This window comes from Brienomyrus brachyistius, chromosome 9, assembly GCF_023856365.1.
Source record: "Brienomyrus brachyistius isolate T26 chromosome 9, BBRACH_0.4, whole genome shotgun sequence".
Taxonomy (NCBI): domain Eukaryota; kingdom Metazoa; phylum Chordata; class Actinopteri; order Osteoglossiformes; family Mormyridae; genus Brienomyrus; species Brienomyrus brachyistius.
The window spans coordinates 18757126-18768774 of record NC_064541.1 but is presented as its reverse complement, the minus strand read 5'-3'; the positions used below and the strand labels follow the sequence as shown (position 1 = coordinate 18768774).

Genomic DNA, 11649 nt, shown 5'->3' with positions numbered 1-11649 from the left:
TTTCTTCTGTGTTGTGGTCAAATAACTATAGCAATGAGATGTAAAAAAAATAAAAAAAATTTAAATTCTTGAATATTTTGAAGATTTTATTGATTTCTCTGAAGCGGCACATTCAATTGTAATGAGACAGAAATAGTGGAACAAAAGCAAAAATTCAAGTAACGCTTTATTGATAATAGTTGCATTTGTTATGACCAAAAATAATATTGGTAACCTGTTAAGTACAGACAGGAGAAAAGGCCAGTACAGAATAACATTTTTATATTGGTAAAAACGCAACACTTGTGGCTAGATTACAAAGAACACAATTCATAAATGAAGGATTAAAAAGCTTTTGTATATTTATTGTACGATAAGCTAAAACCATTTAAGCAGGGATGCCAACTCTCATGTGCTGTGACATGCTTTTAGACTCACGCATGCATGTTTAAAATTAGCTACATCGAAAGTGTTGGGGCAGTTGGCAAACCTTAAAAACTATTTACAAAGTAATACAACTTATGTGTAAATGCGGGTGTATGTGTGTGTGTGTGTGTGTGTGTGCAGACTCGTCTCAAATAGTAAATCTCATGCCAGCCAGCCGACCAAAGTTGGCATCCCTGTTTAAAGTTATATATATAATTTTAATATAATTATATATATATATATATATATATATATATGTAGAATTGTATTAGACCTAAAAATGTTTTGTTTCTTTAACATTATTAGCTATTCAGAATAAGGCAAATAGCATGTTCTACATTTATTTCACTGATCTTCCCCCCCAGTGGCCGTGTATGATGGTCCATCACAATCTGTCCCATTTAAAGTGAAATTATAGTGTAACTGGCTCATACTAACCAGGAAAAAAAAAGTCAGTCACTAAAACAATTATGACCTTGTATCATTAAAATTGTTGTGTGCTGTATGTTGTGTGCTGTACGTTGTGTGCTGTATGTTGTGTGCTGCACTGGAGGTTCTTCAAATGCATCTAACATTAAAAATGTAAGGTGACACGTGCCTCGCTGCTGCAGGGTTGGGGGTCTGTGTGGAGTCTGCATGTTCTGGTGTGTGGGATTCACAATGGATGGATTCACATGGACATCAGCATATTACAGAAATAATTATGCTACACTGGAAGGATATATAGCAGAAGGATGCTGGATGTTTGTAGAAGAGGAACGCCTCCAACTGGAAGAAACATCTCTGGAATCTGACATATTTGACAGGTGACCGACACCCTTTACAGTGATGTTTCAAATTCATATAAACTGAAAGTTAGTAAATGGCACAGATTTGTAAAAGAGTACAATGTTCATGAGTTTCATATGATTAAAGGCAATATTATACTAGGGAAGCTTACAAACATCCTTTGTCTATCCAACTCTATTCATCTTCCTCTGGCAGTAATAACGACATGTATGCATGTATGGGATTTGTTATCGAAATTGTGTACAAACGCGTCTGAATCCATTATACTGCAGCATTAAACGCAAAAGAGCCACGCAGCTCATGCATTCAGAAGCTCGTGCTCTTTGTCAGTTTTCCCGACCGCATCCGGGTTGGCGAGAGGGTCCAGGTCGGCAAAAAGGCTGAACCATGTAGAGAGATCTTTAGAGGTCTCCAAGGTTCCTGTGGAATTCCGAACAGAGGGAAAAAGTCCAATAAGTGGTGATCTCGGACAAACTCGATTCAACTAATTTATGGATTTGACGGCAAGCGCATAACAGCGTTGTCCAACAGGCATTGCTGTCACGCTAGATATTATGAAATATGACCACTTGCCATTACACCCATTACATGCGGAACTGCTATGAGAGCAACTGTAATTAATATGATCTTGTTACTGCGATCTGTTTGGAAGGGTTACCCACAATACCTGTCGGCTTGCTGGGATTCTGACTGCCCTCAGCTGACTGCTCAGTCGATGCTCTGGTAGATTGTGGAACATTCCGGGACCAGTCTGTAATTCAAGCTAATATTTAGACACCTCTGAAGTGGCAGTCGCGTATTTTAAAAGCGTTAAACTGAAAAGGGAAAAAACAAGATACATATATCCCAATGCGAAGCCAGGTACAGTGCAGCTAAGTAAATTAAACTTATCTGTGCATTTTCCAAAACGTATTTCTTCTACAAACTACTAACGGCTGTGAAGTAATGTCCAAATAAGGCAAATATTTAGGAAACAGCTCAATCAAATATAATTGAGAGCCAGGCTTAAACCAGCAGTCGCAGAAGGTTTTCTGATAGGGGCTGAGAAAAGTCATCACGAGCTGAAATCTGATTGGCTCCTGGAGAGCCCCCTCCCCTGTCGCTCACCGATTCAAAACATATCATTGGCTAATGATAAGCTTGGCCCTTCTGTATAAATTATGGCCCCCCTTATGCCACCCACCTTAAAAATGAATGTTCACAGAACAGTCAGCTGCTACGGTTCACAGTGGTTACAAGTCAAATTCCATAAATAAGTAACAAAAAAATGATGATAATAACAGAAAATCATTGAATGAAATATGAAGTTAAGGTATGAAGGTATGAAGAAACGCACCAGCGAATGAGGACTGGAGGTTGTTCATGTTCTGGTCCAGCAGTTGGGAGGGGAGGAAGCAGGATGACTCCTCCTCAGGTGGAGCCCCTGCCATCCCTGTCATACTGCTGGTGCCTGTGGGTTCCTCCTCCCCGAACACCTCCCGCCACTCCTTAGAGAAGTCGCCTTCATCCAGTGTGGAGCTGTTAAGGATCTCGTTCAGGAGCGCCATCTCGTCCCTTTGGCCACCCTCTGCCTCCAGGTAGTCTGATAGCAGGTCTTTTGTCCCTAGAGAAGACAACGTGGTGTGAGAGTCAGACCAGCCGAGGTTGCTGAGCAATGTTTATGTCTGCCTTAACCCCCCCGAAGAGCTCCAGGAATGCCAGATGAATGACCCCGTACTTGGACCCCAAGCTTCGCTCTGATTTGTATATAAAGCACTGAAAAGCACTGACTCTATATTTAAAAAAGGAGAGCAAGATGGGGTGTGTGAAGAAGCCGTCTCATGTAGCTCTAGTCATACTTGGCAAATAACTATGGAGTACGGAGCTGAAAATCAGCGCATTGTACATAATCATGTACTGGAAATAACTAGACAATAACTGGATTTACTTAACAGTACTTAATAGTAAACCAGCAAACTGCATTCGACCGGATATGATGCCTGGATTTTTTTCCAAAACAGAGATGACACTTGTAGTGAATCAAATACTCATTATTATGCATCGAGTGAATATATTTACACATTTGTATTTCTATAAGCTAGACTTTTAACAGCCGCGTTTCCCAGACTGAAGGTTGCATTTACTTGAATGAAATATCCAGTAAATCTTCAGAGACAAGTGCAAATGTCTTCATGCCTTTGAAAGATTCGACACGATTAGCTCAATTCCTGTAACACATGTCTGAATTATCCTCACGATTGCGGCCCCGAATGACAATCGACCACACTCTTTAATTAGGCAGCAATTAATGAAAACAATAAGACATCAAAAAAAGGGGGCGGCTTAATTTAATCTGGTTGCCATGGTGCAGCCACACCGGCCTGAAAAGCAGTGATTCAAACTTAACAATGCAACAGTAACGTAAAACACGCCGCTGTTCGGAAGACAGATGGTGCATTTATGGGCAGGGGGGCTGACGCAATGCCACACATTGACATGATCCGTAAATGTCTTTACACGCCGTATAAGACGTGAAAACAGGAAGCGCTAACTCATAACAGCATTAGCAGAATCAGTCGCACTGAAGGCAAACGCCGCTTAGCAGCGTCTGATGTGGTACTTTGCTCTACACGTCTTTCCTGTTATTCATCCAGCTCCGATTTAAGATACACAATCAAAGCACAGAGGCGCCCAGTACAGAAATTCAGCACAGAGACCGTTGTCACCTGCTCTTTGCTTCTGACTTGCGTTTACGTCTTCGAAGAAATTCTGCTCCAAACTGTCCTCAGCACCAACTTCACCTGGATTAATGAAAAGAAAGAAAAAGCATTTTACACACACATGCTCTTTGAAAACTAAAGCAATGAAAACCAAGAAGATGGCGCCCCCATGCTGCTGAAGTACATCCCCGAGAACTTCGCTGAGGATTAAAAAAGACATATTTACAGTAAAACAGCCATATAAAATATAGCCACGATATAACAGCAAGTGTAGCATGAGTTACGGTACCAGCTTGATCTGACCCCTTGTTGTGATTTTCATCATCTATCGAAGCAAGTCTGTGGGAAAAAACACAGAGTATTAGATGGGTGCATATTAGTTCTTAATGGCGAGAATTTATGGGTTACATTGGTTGTAAAAAGCCTAATAAAAACTAAGCTTCTAATCTCAGTATGTTTGGTATAAACACACAGCGATAGCATATATTCAATTATACGTTATATACATGTGAAATCTGTGTTTATGCGGCAAAACTGTACTTTTAATATGTGTTTCAGCAGGTGGGTTTGAAAAGTAAATTACTAATGTTATTACGGGGGTAAACACACAAATGTTTGAACTCACTCCTCTTTCAGATCCGATGGCTTTTCCTCCTCTTCCGGCTTTCCCTTCGTTTTCTTCTTTCCCTTTCTCCTTGCTTCCTGATCCATGAGTTTGTTCATGGGGTCCTGTAACGTCTGAGAAACACCAGCAGATTGCCTGGCATTTTATGAATTGTACATACATGCCATTCGGTCCCTCCACTCCTGTGTCCATCTGTCTTGCATTCTAACCCAGAGACTAGGAATTCAAAGCGGTCAAGTCTAATGAGGAGAGTTAACCAAAATAACTGTCTTATCTCTGTAAAGAAACTGGCTACATTAGTACATTACATTGTCAGTAATAATGCAGTAGTATTACTGAAGTACAACGAAGTACGTCATGCAGCTCATGTAGTGTAGAAGAGCAGTTATATTACAAGTACACAATAATTTGGCCACATGCTGATTTGGTATAAAGTTAGGTAAGAGTTGCACTAGTAAGTAATAACACATGCGTCTGATTTTCCATGGTCAAAGAGCCAAATTCAGAAAATGAGTTAAAAATTACTAGAGACAGACAAATTCTCGGAATATAATCAGACAAGACCGGTTAGAATAAGTCACAAATAAACAAGATAGGCCGGAAGTTTAAACTGGTCGTTCCTGCTCATTGTAGCTAAAGTTTGTCTGAGGCCTAATTAGTTTATGGCTTTAATGAATGTATAAAGATGTCAAGCTGACAGTCTAGGAAGAATTCTGAGTATCAGTGGGGATCTTTAGACATGGTCAACCATGATTATACAGAGCTTGGGGGTGATCTGAAGAGCGAGCAAGGAGAAGAGAGGAGTGGGCCCACAACAGAGCCTTGGGGTACCCCAAAAACCCCGCCAACGGATTTGGAAAGGGTAACCATGGTAATAAGAGAATAATACAAAACACACAGCGTTATCAATGGAAATTTCAGGTCAATAAAAACTGAAGGACTAAGGCAGAGGGAAAAGAGACAGACTTTCCATAAATAAAAGTTCCAAACAGAGAAATGGATCATCAAGCACATCCTTCAGCACGAAGAACCAATTTCTTCATTAATGTTCGAAATCAAATAGTCCTAACTGGGTCCAATGAGAAATCAGGTGCAAATTCACAATGGACAATGACAACAGTCAGTTGCCAAACTCAGAGCCTTTGATCGCACTACTGTGACAAACAGTATTGCAGGAAGAGACAAAAATTATGTAACACAGATATAATTCCTCATACTTTGACATATTGTGTCTTGCTATGATTACTGTACCAGCTCGGTGGCTATTTGCACACCCTCCCTGATGCATCACCTACTTATTGCATGTTTATAGTAACTTCTTATATTGTCTTGTTCCTTCGTGCACTGCTGGTGTCCTGTACTTGTTTGTTCCACTGTCCCCTGCTCGGCAACTGTAGTATAAGAACTTCACTGTGTTCCTCAGATCATATCTGACAATAAAATTTTAAATCTGATGGCCGGCCATGTGAATTTCAGAACCGCTTTACCTTGAGAGTTGTGAACTCGTACGGCTGGTAGCCTTTGAAGCTCTCGTGAATAGCCGCCATAGTGTGGGAAGTCTTCTCCCAGAAATGCAGGAGGGTCGTCTACAGTCAGGAGACAGGTACAATGTGTAGGATAAATCGCTTCACACATAGAACTCAGTGTAATGGGCAATCACGGGACATCAGGAAAGGTTAATCCAAGCTGCCACCGCTGTGCATACTGTACCTGGTAAGTGGTCAGGACATGGGAGAGAAGATTACACCGACTTGCGCCCAGTAAGTCCACTTTCTGGCAGACATCATTCTTTAGTTTGTCAAAGCCTGTTTTCGTGAGCCGTACTTGTGCCTGGACCTAACCGAAAATGTACATATAATACACATACACATATAGATCTATCACTGGTTACTTTTCTCTAAACATTCTATACCCCAAGAACTGATTAATGTAAGTGAAACAGCACTGTTCTCTTTTACATTGCACAACGCTCCGATATTATGCTCATCTCCTAGGATCTAGCGCCACCTAGTGGCAAAATTTTCTCACAAACGTTTGGTCTAAAATTTATTTACTTTGTGGAGGACACACATCTTCCCCCCCTTAACGGCCCAATGAGCTATAATTAATTTATTAAAGATTTGGTGACCTAGTTTTAAAATTTATACTCTGTAGTCAACCAATGACAGTCTCAGTGATAGCGTTTGGGTTTCTGCTTTAAATAAGGTCTTTTAGATTAACACAAGGATGGATGGACGAGAGCCCGTTAATACCAGACCTTGCGGAACTTCTCCATCTGTTTGTACGTGTCGGGGTCCAGCTCCTGGGACACATCCTTCATCCAGAGCAGGGCTCCGCGATACTCGGTCCTGGACTGTTCCATCCGGTTCACCGTGAGCCAGGTGTCCGATATGGCTCGGTACCGGAAGGTCTCCACCTCCTGGTAGAGTCGGCACAGTGGGCTACGCAGGGACAACCTAGGGAATGTGGTGGTTAGAAACAATGGCTTTCCATGTGAAATTACACTTAAACTGGATCCAGACTCAGAGGTAGCCTTGGCAGGGCATCCTTGAGATAAATCTACTGAACATATGGATATAACTGGCATACAAAAATCCCAGTACAATTCTTCAGTCCTTGCAAATAAACGTACACATTACATTTAAAATGAAACCCTAATCATGAATACAGACCTATTAACAATTACCAAGCTTAATTTCTGGTAGTAAAGCTATAAAAACCTACAGAAAAATTGTATATAAAACACTATGTAACCATATTTAACAGGTGGTTCCAATCAGAAGATCATGTGTTATTCATACACTTTTAAAATATTCATGATTGTATATTTACATAGCTCGGTACTTCTGGGCAGTACTGTGTGCTTAAGGCCTGAGGACGATCGCAAACATGCATGTCAGTGTGCCTGTCCAGGAACTTGCTTTACTTCAGAGCATTAAACAACAGTTCAAATTTGTTGTCTCAAATCTCAAAGTAAAGTCCAACGGCAAGTGATACATGGTGTAACGTCTCACGACGGAAGCGAAAGACTCGGGAAGCTACATGATGAGCTCTGATCCTCCGTAGTGGATCCACATGAGTACGTCGGGGTTCTACCTTTGCTGAGATGAAAAGCAAAGGGCTTTCCCCGTGGCCTGCATGATCTTCCCTGCTCGGGTTCGATCCTGGGACCCCTGAGATCGGAGAAAGCGCCCCAGCTCATTTTCCTCCTGGGACAAAACTGGAGATGGTGCGACAGGGAAAAAACGGTCAGTTGTGAACAAGAAAAGGAAAATGAAGAAGCAGAACAGGTCGAGGGTTTTAATGTGAACTTGGAGTCAACAGTGCATCGGAGGGGGCTCCAGGTTCAGGTCATTAAGACTCTTCTTAAGAAGAGGGAAAACATCCTAATGAGCTTTACGGATTTCTTAATAATATTTATTTGTGACGCCCCCTTCTGTGGATGAATGAGGGATATCATACTCACAGCAGATCCTCCTCTGGTATTGCTCAATGACCTTGAGAAGCTCCATGCATGTTCTCTGGATCGAGTGGAACACCTGATCCGGAAACATCGAAGCGTCCCTCAGATGTAAAACCTGAGACGTAGCTAACCCTAACCCTAATGAAATACAGTAAGTCCCTAGGTTACGAACGTCCCACTTACGGACAACTTGTAATTAAGATCGGACTGCCCTAAAGCCTATTAAAAATCTGAGATAGCTAAGATGGTTTGTAATAACGAACACACATACTACTTTGTGACGATCATGAAAACATCGGGCAACTTCTAAACTGTTTTAAGAACCTTTGCTTTAAAGTGTTTTTTTTGCAGTAGTGTATACTTACACACACACACAAACACACACAGGTAATTATATCTGTGTGGGGATGTCGATCATTAGGGGCACGCAGCAGGCGGAAGGTGCTCACCTCGAGTTTTGCATCGAGATCAGCGTCTGAGGCCACGACGTGCTCATCTTCCTTCTTTCCCGTCACTTTGATGAGCGTCTGCTTGGTCTTCCAGTACTTCTGCTGAAACTTGTTCACAACCGAGGAGTCCTGGCTTTGGACGAAGCGGTCATAGTACTCGCGGGAATGTCCGCTGCAAACACACCAGAAAGTGGACACTGTCATAGCCAATAGCCACTGGTGCAACTTCTGCCGTGTATCTGAATGAAGGTGTTTTCAGTGCAATGCGGTACACTCACTAATTCCATCCCTCCATGTTTTCACAAGATCTGGAAGATGAAATGATTCTGTCAAATAAAAAAAAAATAGTGCAAGATCAATCCACCTGCCAAATATTTTCGGAGTGGGGACACATTCGAACGCTTGTCACAATGAAATGAAAATCTGATTTAATGTATCCAATTTAACCGAACTTGCATAAATAACGAAATTACTTTGAAATCATTCAATACAAAATTAACAAACATTAAGTAAATTATTCATAAAGCAACATTTTATGAGAATCTGCAGCAGTCCGCGAAGGGCGCGAATGAACAACACGTGACGTCATTCCCAAAAGGCTTTTCTCGTGCGCTTTTGGTCTCGCCCCCCGTTTGCAGTAGATATAAATGTGCAGATAACACTTGCAAGGTCAACTGCCTACCTAGGCAGAAACCCCGACGACAAGGCTGAGTGCTGGAAAGCCACATCAGCCCCGTTACTGTGACACCATCTACTGGGGACGGAATTTCGCAGGAATCGCGCATTCAAATAGCCTTTCGGGAGTTTCAGTACTATAACATAAAGCCTGATACCTTTGCCTACATTGACACAGAGAGAGGGGCAAAAATACTAATAATCCCACTTTAGTGACACGTACATTACATACTGTACTGGATAGTTATTACGGATCTATCTCAAATTATCATTTTTATTCAATTTCTCCACCGTAAATCATTATAAAAGACAGTACCTGAATGTGTGTGATTGTACAGAGTATCACTGCCAATTAAGTCAAATGAATTTCCTTAATCTAACAGTACAAGCAATCATTTTCTCTGAATACAAACCTTTAGAAGTATTGTTCCACAGCTACCAGTCTAATTAATACGACATGGTTAATTATACTAACATATTAGTTATATCCTCCAAAGCATTCTAACAGCTTGCTTGTCGGTGGTACGTTAAATATTGAAAATATTTATCTTAACACACATCTTACTTTCCGTACCACGTATTTTGTAGTTAGCAACACCATCCCATCCCAGTAAAACGACATTTCCGTGTATGATCACCACGCCTTCTCCAAACAAATACCGCTTTGCTCATTATACGCCTACCTATGAAACACTGTAGGTCTACTACAGAATCATATATTGTAAAAGACTTTAGCAATTATTTCAGTTAATTCAGCTCAATTTCTAATTCAATCTCCATGAAAATATAGTAAGCTGTGTCTTCAAGGCCATAGACCTTAAGCTTAATAAGTCCAGAACATATGTGAGCCTGTCCAATAGCCTACAGTCTATATGTTATTTACTATAGTCCACTAAATACTATCTTCCTAGTATTTAAACATGATGCTAGTTTTTCATCCTGCTGATTAATCATTGTATTGTTTACAATTAGCATCTTTAAAAGAGTGGTGTACAGCTGAGCTCCTAATAATGACCGACTTTATCTGTCGGTAAACTACAGGACTGATTTAACATGTTTAATGTTCCCAACGTAACCTTGGAAAAAAAGACCGTCTAGGCCAAGTCTTTTACAGGCGAAAGTAAAGCCATGATATATATTGTTTGTAATTCAGGGCAACTGAAACTTAATCGTGGCATCTAGCAGACCCCATATTCTAAAATATACATTTTATAACACTGCAACATTAAATAACACGTTAAACGATTCGATAACGTAAAATAAATACTTCCCAATTGATATAATGACTTGAAGAACACCGGACGTCTCGCGAACGGCAATGAGGCTGCAGAAAGAGGGCGTGTGCACGCAAAAAAAATCAGAAAAAAAGAAAACACATACATATATACAGGCCTGCTGTCATCCCACTACCCCGACCAGCAGACCCCTCCGGCCGTTTCTTCTCCCGCAATTAACGATCGTGCGGCATATTTTCCTAGATATTCTCCGTAGCTTTCATTTACGCAATCCGCAGCGGCCACGTTTGCCCATTCAGCCGCACCAAAATAAACAGGACCTGCTCTCCTCACTGCATACACACCGATCGCTGCGGGCTGTTAAAGAGCTCACGGCTACTCACCCGATGACGTTCACGCCACTTTAATATGAAATTATTGTTTCCGATCAGCGTTCGGCCATCATCATTAGATTTGCCTTTGGTCGGCTACATTCGGTAACGCCGGCTGTCGGAGTACAGTAACGTTACAGCAATGTCGCTGGAATAAGCTGACGTCATGCGTGCCGAGCGCGTGCATGGGGTGGGTGCATGGTGCACCTGGGGTAAGCAAACACAGCAAGTACACCCTTATGCTCAGCAAACTACTGCTATAGATTTATACTGCTTAAGGTAACTGATGGAAAATTTGAAAGACAGCTGAAGGAGCGCGTATTTATACGACACCAGTTGAAAAAAGAAGTACTCATTAATTACAGTATTTTCAAGGACTGCACACACATCGCATCCACAACTCAAACAACATGTAACGGGGAAACGCGGGGGGCGGGGCTTATCCAGAACAAGGGTGTGAGAACTCTGGAGCTTTTCCCAGGCAGTAGAGGGCAAGTGGCAGGAGAACACCCTGAAGCAGTCCAATGCAGGATACACTCACATACTGTACACACACACACACCAGGGAGGGATTATGGGTTGTGTGGGCCCCTGGGCAAAACGTTCGCGAGGCCCCCCCCACCACCACCAGCACAACCACCACAATTCAAGGGCCCTTGGCAGCCAAACGCCCTCCCTATAGGGTCAGGGGCCCTTGTAGGCAGAGGATCAAAGAATGTAGGCCCTCTAAAATAGACAAACGAAAATACATTGTTGATAAGCGTTGCAAATTGTTTTGGGCTAGGGGCCCCACAGGCCCCCTGCACCCCAAGGGCCCCTGGGCATCGGCCCCGCTGGCCCGGTCCGTAATCCGTCCCTGACACACACACACACAAATTGATATTATGCCCTTCCATGTCAGGCACACCCACATCCCTGACAGCACTTCCTTACACACT

The 11649-nt window shown here is 42.0% G+C and overlaps 1 protein-coding gene across 3 annotated transcripts; it reads right to left on the bottom strand.

The window, feature by feature from the left end:
- Nucleotides 1–88: 88 nt before the first annotated feature.
- ica1 (islet cell autoantigen 1) lies at nt 89–10869 on the bottom strand. Of its 3 annotated transcripts, none has more exons than XM_049027108.1 (14): nt 10724–10869; nt 8709–8756; nt 8431–8602; nt 7985–8057; nt 7615–7738; nt 6776–6974; nt 6229–6354; nt 6006–6104; nt 4519–4631; nt 4183–4232; nt 3900–3974; nt 2531–2797; nt 1862–1945; nt 89–1614 (listed from the first exon to the last, which is right to left on the bottom strand). In XM_049027108.1, exons 2-14 carry the CDS (start codon nt 8723–8725, stop codon nt 1493–1495), a joined length of 1521 nt encoding a protein of 506 aa, XP_048883065.1. In that variant the 5' UTR covers nt 8726–8756; nt 10724–10869; the 3' UTR covers nt 89–1492. The 3 variants fall into 3 exon arrangements, with proteins under 3 accessions (XP_048883065.1, XP_048883067.1, XP_048883066.1); XM_049027110.1 differs by having other exon boundaries at nt 8709–8738; XM_049027109.1 differs by lacking the exon at nt 10724–10869 and adding an exon at nt 10486–10702.
- Between the last annotated feature and the right edge of the window lie 780 nt (nt 10870–11649).

Bases quoted from the DNA above. Each gene is read 5' to 3' on its own strand.
- ica1 (XM_049027108.1), bottom strand. The intron at 8,058-8,430 runs GTGAGCACCTTC...TTTCCGGATCAG, and splicing joins ATCTCGATGCAAAACTCGAG to GTGTTCCACTCGATCCAGAG. The intron at 3,975-4,182 runs GTACCGTAACTC...TCATTAATCCAG, and splicing joins CAAGGGGTCAGATCAAGCTG to GTGAAGTTGGTGCTGAGGAC.